Here is a 12,974-nt window from a genome sequence, read left to right on the forward strand (position 1 = left end):
CTGAATGCTGCCGGGTGGGACCCAAATCCCCCAAAAAATTAGTGGCTAGAAAACCTGCCTATCTCCCTCTCCTCTCCAAAACGGTGTTGGCAGACACTCCAGCTTACCAGGAGCAGGATCCAGGGTTTCTGCGATGGCCGCAGCATTCCAAGGGCTGAGAGTGCCCCACTCCTGTGTCAGGCTAAGCATGTGTATGGGACAGCCCTACCACAGTCCTCAAATCACCAGCAGCAGCTGTGACACTGCTCAGAGGCATGCCCCCTCTCCCAAGCCAGGACGGGCTCCTCAGAGGATTGACAGCCAGAATGGGCAGACAGCAGGTTCCATATGATGATCTTTTATACCTCTGAGACCCACAGTATAACTTGACCTTCAGGATGTTCTTTTGAAGGCTGGAGCAATAGCACAACACATAAGATGTTTGCCTTGCATGCAGTAGACTTGGGTTTGAACCCCAGCATCCATATGGACTCTAGAGTAGCACCAGAAGTAAATCCTGAGTGCAGAGCTAGAAGTAACCCCAGATCACCACCAGGTGTGACCCACCCTGCCACAAAAACTAAAAAGAAAACCTAGATATTCTTTCCAACCTACACATCAGTGGTTGAAATTCCTGGTCAGTTAAACTTGAATAACTTCCCCCAGGCAGTCACCAGTGCATTGAAACCACTGGTCCAGAGAAAGGAGCCATGCTGGATTTCCTGACTGCTATTGCCAAACAGGCACTTCTGATTAAAAGCTAGACCAGATCTGTGGGTCTCCCAAACACCTCTGTGGCTGAGCCTTTTCATCACAGAATAGGATCTTGACCGGAGGCTTCTATCTGGCCCAGCATACAATGTAGGGGCCATTGTGGCAATTCTAGCCGGCAAAGACTCAACCTGGGCTTTCCAATTGAACAATTTCCAAGCCTTCTGCAGCCTTCCACTGTTTCTCCTCAGTATCTCTGTCCAGGTGGCCTTTCAAGAAAAGACACATGTAATCCTCTCATCGTCACAAAACATTGTTCTCCACACTGTTTATTCAACACAGAGGTGAGTTCATTCAACTTGGTGCCCCATACCAATCCAGTGCCAGAAATCATCTATTCTGATGACGATGAGGCCAGGAAATGTTTGTGATCATGTGCCAACATTGGTACCCAGGGCAGGTGTGAAACATTCTGCAACAATGGTGCCCAGGGCAGGAGCGCACATATGTTCTAACAATCACCTGGGTCATGCATAAGAGTATTTGCCAACTATGCTACTGGGAGAGGAGTGCATGTATGTGCCAACAATGGTACCTAGAGCAGGTGTGTGTGTATACACCAACAATGGTACTGGGGCAGGTATGCACCTGGATTCATGATGGCCTACGTTATGCGTGTGCACAAGCTGCTCCCTCATAGACCCAAGATCCAAATAGAAATCTAAGGGGACCAAATTCATTTCTCTTCCTGTATTCTCTTTCCTAACCTAGGCTCCCCCATCTCCACTCCAGTCTTTCTGGGAAAGGTATTCCCATTCTGGCAACCAAGAATCCTGGGTTCTTTGCCCCAGTATCAGCACTAACCTTAGAGGCCTAAGTATGGGGTGAGTATGAGCCAAACAGGATGCATTTTCTGGCCTTTCCAATCCTAAGACCTGGAGCAATTCCATCTTTTCTAGGGCCTGGAAAAGAGCCAGATAAAGTACCCAGACCTAGTTCTCTGATCCCCACCCAGCCCCTGACATGCCCCTTCACTGGCTATCCCCCAAAATGGGCTAGGGTGTCCATCCCAGGAGTCACAGCCCCAAACCTGGCATGCCCAGGTGCAAGTCCTGTCCTCCTCATGCCAACCGCTTCTCCTTTTACAACCTCCAGAGAAGGGCTAAGCCCAGCCTCCCAGGACACCTCCAAGCTGTCCCTGACACTGTATGACATGTAGCAGTTATGCAGACTCAGTCAAGTTCTGCAAGATCAATCAAGTTCTGCACCCAGTCCAGTCTGCACCTTCTCAGTAAAAATGACAGTGCAACACAAGGTCTGGATGCTCAATGGTCATGAGGGAGAAGAAAGCATCTGAGAGAGGTTTGTAAAGGGAACCAGACCACTCCGTACTATTGAAACCGAGGCTGGTGGAGGCCAATATTCACAGAACACTGAGGCACCAACACAGGATCAAAATACATTGCAGCACACGCTCACCCACATGCAGTTCCCAGGGGCTAGGGATGCTCCTGTTTTTTCCTTTATCTGTTTTCTTTTTCAAAAAAAGGTGGGGTCCCAGGGATAACAGTACTGTGCCTTTTACACAGCTGATCCAGATTCAATCCCTGGCACCCCATAAGGTCCCCCGAGCCTGCTAGGAGTGATCCCAGAGCATAGTCATGAGTAAGCCCTGAGCACTTCGGGGTGTGGCAGAAACAGACCAACAAACAAATAGGGCCAGCGAGAGGTTCAAAGGGCCAGCACATGTTTTACACATGGGAGCTTAGGGTTCAGTCCCTGGCATTATATGGACACCCAAGCACTGCTGGAAGTGACTCACTCTCACCTTCCCCCACCCCACCCCCCAAAAAAGGAAGAAAGAGTTTGGGATTTCCTCCTAACCCACTTCTTTCCAAGAATTTGTGACAGGCCTTTCTTTCTCCAGGAAGTACATACATATCTATTATACCTACATTCTTCACTTGATTGCACACACCTCAACCTGGGTAGGCAGCAAAACTACCAAGAACCCTGAGAAGGTAGCTATGAGACAAGGGGCTGCCCCACCACACACCCCTCAAGAAACACAGTTCCCACATGCTCCCTGCTTAGAGAAGAGCAGAAAGTTTGGGGAGGAACACCCGGAAGGCCAGTGTGCTGTGTCTTTCTGCTCAGACAGAGGCTGTGGGCTGCACTGTGCTCCAGCTCCTGGCATTGCTTCACATATCCAGATGCCCAAGGGCCCGCCCTACAGAGGACTTCAGCCACCCACTCCCTCTCTGCACTGTGAGGAAGGGGGTGGGGGGCAGACCTCAAGAAGTGGGGACAAAACCTCTACGGTTCAGATAGTGGCACTGAACCTGGCAAGCAAAGATATGGCTGTAGCTGAATGAAGGGAGCCCAGCAATTCCACGGCAGCAAAGGGAAGACCTTGAGCTCTTTCTGTGGCTGGGAGGTTTGGTTACTTGGCCAAAGTCACATACTTGGATTCAGTAAGTCCAACGGTTCCTCCATCCTAAAAATGGCACTATTTGCCTGGGCCCAGATACTGGTTTAACTAAACCCTATCTAAACAGAAGGCAATTCAGAGAAGAAGAAAAAAAAAATGCTGTTTTCCAAATGTTCACAGTCTGTAACTCAATGGGTGGGGCTTAAAGGGATAAAATTTAGTGCATTCAGAAAAGAACCTGGGTGGGGTGATTTCCTGTATGGGTTCCAAAACACAAAGGGAGATCAAACCCTCCCCTAGGAAAGATTAAGATTTTTATACAGCATACATGTATTCTTCCTAATCTTTCTCTCCTAAAACTTCAGAAAGCCTATCTTCCAAAACTAGTCTTTTTGACATTGGCTTTTTTTTTTTTAATTGAGTTAACATGGTTACAATACTGTCAAGTTTACTGCACTTCTACCATCACCAGAGTGCCCCAACATACGCCACACTGCCCCTGTGTTATTTCTAGTCTGTCCTGGCAAACCCACGTTGGCAACCAGTTCTGTTTTCAGAGCCTGAGAGTTTGTTTTCATTGAACACTGTCCATTCCCTTTCTTTGTTTCTTGGTGTGCCACACTGGAGTGAGATAATCTGGCATCCATCCTTCTCCCACTGACTTATTTCACTTAATATGATTTTCTCTATTTCCTTCCAACTTGTAGCAAAAGCAATAGATCATGTTTGTAGCTGTATGGTATTCCATTGCATATACAAACACAATTTCTTTGGGGGGGGGTGATTTTGGGGCCACACCCAGTGGCGCTCAGGGTTTACTCCTGGCTCTGCAATCAGAAATTACTCCTGGCAGGTTGTAGGGATCATATGAGATGCCTGGGATCGAACCGGCTGAGTGCAAGGCAAGCATTCTACCCACTATGTTACTTCTTCAACCCTAGAACACAGCTTCTTTATCCACTCACTTGTCTAGGACACTTGAATTCTATCCAGATCTTGGTTATTGTTAATAGACCAGAAATGAACGTAGATGTATTGTCTTTTAAAATTGATGCTTTAACGTCTTGAAAGAAAAATCAGGAATCATATCAAGTGGTACTCAAGCCAGAGGTGCTCAAAAGTCATCAGAACTGCATCTACTAGTACTTGGGAGAAGAAGAAAGAGGCCATACAGGGGTTCAGAGAACTGAGGGCATGAAAGTTTTCTCCCTAGTTCCAACAATATGTTAATTTTCATTGGTCCCGTAGTTCCTCAGCTTAACCATGAGGAAAAAATAATTTCCCCAGTCTCAGATTATTTCTAAAGTTCTACTCAACTTCTGAGTGAATATTCAACAATGGATAATTAAGCAATAACTTAGAAAACAATGAATTTGGACAGATAGTCATAAAAGAACATTTCCACATAGAAAAGTGAAGAAAGGTCAAGCCTCCATAAACGAGGGACCTCTGAAGGAGGAACCACAGCTTAAATGGAAAAAAATTAAATAGTTTAATGACCACATTGTTGAGGAAGGGAGACCATTTATCAAAATAATTGGCATTAGCTGTGGTGAACATTAAAGGCAAATTGCAGGAGGCCCGAAACTCACAATTAAGTGAGAGAAAGGGGCTTTGAAGAAAAAATGTTCCTTAGGAAATACCCAGTAAGACTAGTCCTGCCTTTCATTCCACAGATTGCTCAGAGACAGCAAGTGGCATCCTTAAAGTCACCAGGTTGGCGTAGCAGCTTGAGGCACACCAGGCATCCTGAAGTTGAGAGCAACATGTGGTACAGCCTCCTGCCCACATCCCCAACGATCACCTTCTGGGCTTTAAAAGAAAGAAAAGTTTTGGAGCCAGCACACCTAACCTCAGCCAAAATCTATACTCTAGTTAGGTCCCCCACACCTCACCAGGAGTGAACCCAGAGCCAAGCTTAAACCCTGAGCACTGCTGGGTACGGCCCCAAAATCAAAAATCACATTTAAAAAAATTTTTTATTTGTAAGTACTTAGATTTTTTCTGTTTATTTGTTTTTTTGTTTTTGTTTTTGGGTCACACCCAGTTGCACTCAGAGATTACTCCTGGCTCTGTGCTCAGAAATCACTCCTGATAGGCTCAGGGGACCATATGGGATGCCGGGATTTAAACCACCATCTGTCCAGAATCAGCTGCAAGCAAAGAAAACGCCCTACTGCTGTGCTATGTCTCCAGTCCCCAAAGTACTTATATTTTATTGTAACTGTAAAATATTTTATTTATAATTATATTCATATAATTATTTTAATAATAATACAAAAACACATAAGTGGAGCTAGGGATGGTACAACTTGTAGATGTGTGGCCTGAATTCCATCCCAGCATGGTGGAAAAATTAAAAGAGCAAAGTTTAGGTCCTGTCATTTCCCACAATAAATTTGTTTTTTTAGGGACCAGAGAATACAGAGGACAAAGTGCCTGACTCCCACGTGATCTTTGGCATCCCATATGGTCTCCAAGCCTTGCCAAGAGTGATCTCTGGGCACAAAACTAGGAGTAAGCCCTGAGCATAGCTGGATGTGGCACCAAAATATAAAGCAAGAAATAGACATCAATATAAAACAATAAATAAATCTGTCCTCCTTTTTGTCCTTCCCCCCAGAACCTAATAACCTGTGTTACCAACTCCTGCTTTCAAAGCAGAAATAGCTTTAGAGGCACATCAAGCAAATAAAGGAAGCTTTATGACAGGCAGATCCCAGTGAAAATAACAACAAATAATACAAAAACTCATACTTTAACATCAACACCAGCAACTTGCCCTCTGCTTCACAGATCTATGACCTTCACTGACCTCCTAGGTTCTCTATTTTCTCCTTTGCACGGGGGAGCTAAGAATACTTAGCCCAAAATGATGCAGTCACTTAATAAAATCATACAGATTATATCTAGCACAAGATCCGACACCTTTACTCAAGGCTCTGTAAACCGAGTCCGTTAGTGCCTGAGAAGAACAAAACCCAAGGCTGCAGTCATACAAATGTGCAATTTTATTTTACTTTTTTGTTTAGTTTCCACAGCCAGCTCTGCTAAGGGGAACTGTAGCTGTACTCAGGATCACTCCTGGTCATTCTCAGGTAAACCAGATGTGGTGCTAAGATTGAACCCAAATTAACCATGTGTAAGAGTCCTACTCATCGAACTATCTCTCTAGTCCCACAAAAGTGTAAGTTCTATAATATTGCCATGTAGAAGGAGAGTGTCAGAGGATGTGGCTTAAGCCAACAGGGTCTGGAAACGTTGGAAGTCTACAATGTGTGTGCGCCCAATATAAAGTTCTCTGGCATGGAAACAAATGCTAAATGGGACTCTCTGAGTCTCGAGGAACCACTGCTGAGATGCCTGGCCTCTGCCTTCACCCTGGATAGCCCTCTAGACACCCTTACTCTCTGCCCCTGAGGGCCCCCTTCCACCTCCACTGGCTGTGGTACAGAAGGACATCCACTTTGTTAAGTTTGCTCTATTTACTCAAATGAGATCATGTTTACTAAAGCTCTTTGGAAACCATAAAACCCGATGTAAATGCTGAGTTCTTTATTTAATAAAAATTTACAAGGCCTGTACTTGAAGATTTTTAATGGACCAGCAGCCTTTTATGGATTTCTCCAAAGCAAAAGGAATACACAACATGGCAAAAACCAAACCTCAATTGCTTTTCATTTTTAAATGGGTCTCAATTGATTTTTATCCCCTGGAGAACTCAGGCCTTTCACATTAGAATTGGGGGAAGAAAACTTCACATTGGAATGGGTTATCTAAAGGGAAGACAATTCCTGAGAGATGCAAAAGCAATTATGAGTAAAAGGCATCCACCATGGACAGTAAAGAGTATAGGCCAGTAATATTTGGAATCGATGGGACAACTTTTAAATCTAGTAAAATTGGATCAATCCAGATCCCAATAAAGCCAAACTAACCATTGAAGCATGTGTTCAATCTTTAGATCATTTACAAGAAGAACTTACCAAACAAGTAAAGCAGGTAAATTAGTTATCATTGCAGTACTTAAATTATACTTTTATTCAAGGGCTCTTAAAATCACTTCGTTCATACTCAACTTGGGGGCTTGAACATATTTTGCTTGTGGCAGACCTTGGTTTTATTAAGTGCATCTTATGATCCTCTGAACACCACTAGGGGCTTTCCCCTGAGCCCCCCTCCCCATGATCTGCTGGGTGTGACTAAACCCAGAATGTTCTCTGCATGAAATCCTGCCATTATCAATAGTGTAAATCATGGTACCTAACATTTTTAATAACAATGAAAAGAATCATAATCTAGAAAATGTCTCTATATTAAGACTATGGTATCCAAAAGTCAGATGTGTTGAGTTTGCTATGAGTAAAAATCATGTTAGACACTTTTGGAAGCTTACTTCTCTATTATGCAATCAGTCTTCCCATTTTTATATCCAAAGGCACTGAGGGCCCAAGACTACTCAAGACCTGGGTGCTTATTGGGTCCCAGAATTCCATCATCATAAAGCCTGATTTTGAAATGAAGCCTGAAATATGACGGTATGTCAACTGCCTTTCCTTGTCTTTCCTTATCAGGATTTTATCTTGAACACGTTTTGTATATTTAACCAGGCTACTCTCCAGCTACACTGTAGTAGAGAAGATTTTCCATCCAGTAAAGATGGCTTATTCACACACTTCCTCTGGCCAAGCTCTGGCTTCTTGTTTCAGCAGGCTCGAGCGCCAAGGATGAAAGAGATCTCTGTGTCTGGTTTTATCACAGTCGCTGACTTCACTTCTGGAAGTCCTGAACTGGCCCGATTCCCTTCAGAGGATCATTCTATAGTCCTGTTGAGTTCTGTTGAGGTCATAAACCCCTTCCTGTAGGCATCCTGCTGCCCCCTCTCTTTTTCTCACCCAGTAAGCCAAAAAGCCGTAGAGGTGGGAACAATGCCCTCATCCTCAAACACAGGGCTTGACAGGAGGGAGAAAGCTCCTCTCCTTCCTTTCACTCTGCCTCCGAAATTCCGTTTCTCATTCCCTCTGCATGTTCTCTCACCCAACAGGAAATGCTGAGAGTGCTTCCCACCCAACCCGAAACAGGAAGCACCTGAACAGCCATGGGTGTGTGTGTGTGTGTGTGTGTGTGTGTGTGTGTGTGTGTGTGTGTGTGTGTGTGTGTGTGTGTGTGTGTGTGATTGTACCAAACCCATGTGTAAGAATTCCAAAGTTGTAGACGTGTGTGTGTGTGTGTGTGTGTGTGTGTGTGATTGTACCAATCCCATGTTGTAAGAATTCCAAAGTTGAAGGCGTTTTTGGTCAGCTGAGTGCCCTCACACTCTAAGACGCTCATCCATGAACCCCACACCCACCCTGCCAATATCCTGCATGAGGTTGCAGTGACAGAATGATTTGACCTTCCCAGCACTGTTACCTAAGTTCTCACATGTTCCTCTCAATAACCCTCAGAAGTAAGACAAGATGGCTTCCTGTTTCCCTCTCTTCCCAGGGCCCAGAGACGAGCAAAAGCATGGGGGCAGGAGGGCCTCCACAGAGATTCCCCTCACCCACAGTCCTCAGCACTCACCACCACCCCGTGGTGACTCCAACCCACCCACCCCCATTTCCAGGGGCTCCCACAGGCTGTGGTCTCTAAGTGGGTCTCGGGTTTCCCTGCTGACAAGTGAAGTAACTTTCACCTGTCAAAAGCTGAAGAGAGGTGCCCCACAAATCCACATAGGCATTGCCTGTGCTTCCTTTTCTATTTCCCCCTATAGACAGTGGAACCTCTTGTAACTGGGGCAGTGCCATTTGGGCTTTATCTGCCAGGCGCTTAGCACAGTCTCCAGCACCTACTTACTAGGATTATACAAATGCTGTTTCTAGCAAATTAGTTCTGCTGATTAAAAATAATTGGCTTATGCACATGCATGCTTAGTATGTAGCTTTATTAGCAAGTATGTGCTGGGCGCTAGTCTAATAATGTTTTAAGTATCAACTAAGTTCTCTTCACAGCCTCTCAAGGGTCATCCGGCAAGGAAAGGATAAGCGGCTCACAAAAAGCAGATCAGAATTAGCAGCAGAGTGAGAACTTGAACTTGGATAGAGTGTGCGCTGGGATAACTGACCATTAACTACGCTGCCTCTCCATTGCATGTAAATTAAGTGCAGCCTTAATTAATTAACTTATCAAATTAAGTGCAGCAAATATATCACATCTCCCAGTCTCACACTCTGAGATATCTGGTCTCATTACAGACAGAAGGCTGATCTATATCGTCTAAAAGGTCAAACTCTAAAATCCTTCTGTGTCATATAACCATGATGTGATGGCACAAAACTCGCATCACCAACTTATTTTGGGCTTGTTTTATGCCATAAACAGTGATGATCAGGGTTTACTTCTAGGGCTGCATTTAGGGATCCCTTGGGACAAGCCTGAGGACCATGTGTCATGGAGGGATTGAACTAGGTTAGTTGCTTACAATGCAAGTGCCTTATCTGCTGCAATATCTCTTTGGGTCAGTACCACTAATATTTTTCACCTCAAAGAAAACAGTGGCTGCCTTTAGAACCAAAATAGATTAAAATTTAGAACCAAGAGAGGGAGGTAGAGATTTCCAAACCAAAAATAAACACAGAAACCCTCTAAACTGTGACCTACACTCCTTTCCATCCGTTCTTCTAGAAGAAGTGGAACACAGAGCGGGGATAACACCATCTTAAAAAATTATTTTCTGGGTCCATCTGGCCATCAATAAGTCAAGGAACAATAACAGAGAAGAAATATCTTGAAGGAATTCAAGTTCAAAAGCTGTGCTCTGTGTCAAACAGTGACCACTAAACAAGTGAACATGGCCCTTGGTCAGCAGCAAGTGTACCTTTCCCACTTGTCCATCACAGACTGGCCAGAGGTGGTTGATGGAATCACAATTGGAAGCACCCAAGTATGTGATGGAAAAAAGGTAACTTCCCTTTAATGAGGGGGGGGTTTACACCTAGTTGTGCTCAAGAGACCAGCGGTGCTAGTATTGGAAATGGGGCTACCACATGCAAAGCACATGCACCAATTCCGACCCACCTCCCCAGCCAAAGTGATGCCTTCTAAGGTACAGGTAATGAGGACAGACCCTCACATGTGAGGAACGGACCCGAGTCTAACCTATCACCTGGCCCCATGTCTATTCCTATCTCTCACAAGTACATGACACGCAACATGCTTCTACCAGAGCATTTAACAGAAGGCCTATAGGTCCTGCTTCTGAGAGCAGGTGCCTGTGAGTGTGAATCTACCTCCGAGATTGTTCCAACATTGTCCTCTTATGTTGAAGAAGTTGAAGGATTGAAGTCTGGTCCTAAGTCTAGTCTCATCTAAATAGAAACTCCAAAACATAAATGAGCAGGTATCCCCACCAACAACAACCAGGGTACCAAATGGTTTGCTGAAACAAGAAAGATGCCCAATCAAGCTCCTGTCCAGACTGAACTGGGTGACCTGCTTAAGCTCCCATTCCTGGCTTCTTCCTCTGGAACGGGAAAAATAGCAGTATAAAAGCCCACCTACGGGGACCCCTGCTCCCACCTCCTCCTACCCCCACCCAGCACCTACCATTTCTGACTGCCACGTACCAGTACCTGAATCTCTTGGCTTGGAATCAAAAATGTCAAAACTGAAGTCCACATGGATAAAGCCCACCCCTGCACCTGAGGTGCCCATTCTCCACTGGCCCTGGAATGTTCCTAAAACCTCATTCCAGTGGTCTGTGGGTCTTTTGTGCCCAATGCACTGGTCTTCCTTCCTCACTCTCACCTCTACACCCATGAGCTGGAGAGATAACTTCCAAAATAAACTCCCCATATTCAAACCCAAGTGAAAGGAAACAATGGTGTTTCAGAAGTGTTCAGAATCAGTGAGGACCTATGGAGGGTCCTCAGATCAAGACAGCCCACTGTGAACCTTGCTGCTGGAAGGCCAGCTAAGAGTTCAATGTGATGGCCAGAGAGTTATATGGACTTCCAACCTGGCTTCCAGGGTTACCCTGATGCCTTCTGGTGCTTTTGGAGGGAGACAGAGCAAACCAAGGGGCAGGCTGCAGCATGAGTCCCTTTCACTGGTTTTATGCTCCTGAGTGAAGCCAAGTGTGGGCATTTGTGTAATCAACTGGGCTCAGAGGGTGTCTGGCTCCATTGCCCCCTGATCTTCCCTCCCTTCCTGGTTGGGAGAAAGGGTCTCAACAAGTAGCCCTGGGTGTGTGTTTCTTGACTTCCTGGGAAGCAGCAGGGGCAGTGGAAACCCTCACCTCTTTTTTGTGCATTTTGTGCTTTTCCTCCAGTGCCACCTTAGCTGAGATGAAGCTTTTCTGCTGGTCCCACAAGGCCCTGTTGGAGCTGATCGAATGTCAGTACTGGGAACTAGGAGGAGACTATCTCAGAGAGGAGAAGTGGAGAGACAGTCTGTGCCTCGTACAGGCTTTTGTGGGCTTCCTACGGGTCTCCGAGTCTTTCATTTCTTAGAGCCCTTACTGGTGGCCACAAAACCCACACCCAAGAAAACACAAGAGCCCCCCCCACCCAGCTGTGAACTGGGCCTAGTAGGCACCATGCCTGAACAAATAAATAAGAAGTACAAGAGGGGCAGGCAGAGATGAAAACACAAACAGCACCAGCTCAGAAAGGGAAAGGGGTTCTGTGTCACTTAGGTTGGGACTAAAACATCATGGCGTGGAAGGCGTAACCCTAAAGGGAGGGAGGCTGAGTCCTGAAGCCCTCACCCCCAGGATCAATAGGATAGGCTGTGTATGGGGGTGTGGATGGGAGGGTTAAGAGCCCAAGTGCATGAAGGTTTTAAGCAGAGAATCTGAGAAGACATATTTCCATCTCAGTCCACACACCCTCTCTTTCCCCCACTCCCACATCCAGAGTGGCTCTTGGTCAGAGGTCTTGGTTGTTGGAAAGACCTTGAGCTTGCACACAGCTGACCTGAGTTTGATCTCTGACATCCCATATGGTTGCCAAGCCCTACTAGGATTGATCTCTGAGCACAGGATCAAAGATAAGCCCTGAACACCCTTGCATGTGGTCTAAAACCAAAACAAAATAATTTTTAATTTTAATTAAATAAAACTTTGCTGAGGGGCACCAGCTAAAGGAGGAAGAAAAGTCACTCCAAGATGTCATGAAATCAGGCCTGACTTATGACACTTCTGCTCCAACTTTAGGTCCTGCCTGGGTAAAGCTAGGAGCCCTCTCAGGAGCCTTAAGGGCACCTGGGAAGAGCACAGGACAGTAGAGACCATCTGAGCCAACCTCTAGATTTTCAAGAGAGGAAACAGATCCAGAGAGTAAGGCAAGCTTCTCTGGATTGCACAACACTGGGCAGTGCCAGGATATAGAGTTCTAATAGTCTACAAATTGAATAAGCTTGGGGAAAAGTCCTATAGGTGATAGGCCAGAGATGGGCAAGGCTGTACTGCCGGACTTTTTCACTCAACTCCTTTGCCGGGGAGATGAGAAACCACATGTAATCATGGTGGTGCCAATATTGGCATTAGGAGAGCTGAGGGCATGGAGGTTGAGGAAAGGAGCTTATCTGGGGCCTGGCACAGGTAAGCAAGAAAAGAGACCCAATAGCACTGACCTTCATAGCAAGGGATTAGCGTCCTGCCTTTAGCCTGGAGGTTGGATGGGATGATGTAGCAGAAGCCATGGGGCAGGATGTGGTCTGTCTCATAGTAGATATTCTTCCAGCGGTGAGCACAGGCCTAGAAGACAGAGAGATAATTCAGCATGGGCAGACAGGCAGACTCCAGAAAGTAGCAGGTATTTCTGTGGGAACAGAAGGTGTTACAAGGCAGAGGTCTCATTTTCTCTCCTAC

The 12,974-nt window shown here is 45.7% G+C and overlaps 1 protein-coding gene across 1 annotated transcript in view; it reads right to left on the reverse strand.

Annotated features, from left to right (window-relative positions):
• The window catches only part of ITGA9 (integrin subunit alpha 9), a 329,022-nt gene that overhangs the window by 290,201 nt on the left and 25,847 nt on the right, over positions 1 to 12,974 (reverse strand). The window contains exon 4 of the mRNA XM_049766467.1: positions 12,737 to 12,860. Coding sequence (XP_049622424.1) covers positions 12,737 to 12,860 — 124 coding nt within the window. The remainder of the gene's footprint in view (positions 1 to 12,736; positions 12,861 to 12,974) is intronic.

This window comes from Suncus etruscus, chromosome 20 (assembly GCF_024139225.1).
Source record: "Suncus etruscus isolate mSunEtr1 chromosome 20, mSunEtr1.pri.cur, whole genome shotgun sequence".
Lineage (NCBI taxonomy): Eukaryota > Metazoa > Chordata > Mammalia > Eulipotyphla > Soricidae > Suncus > Suncus etruscus.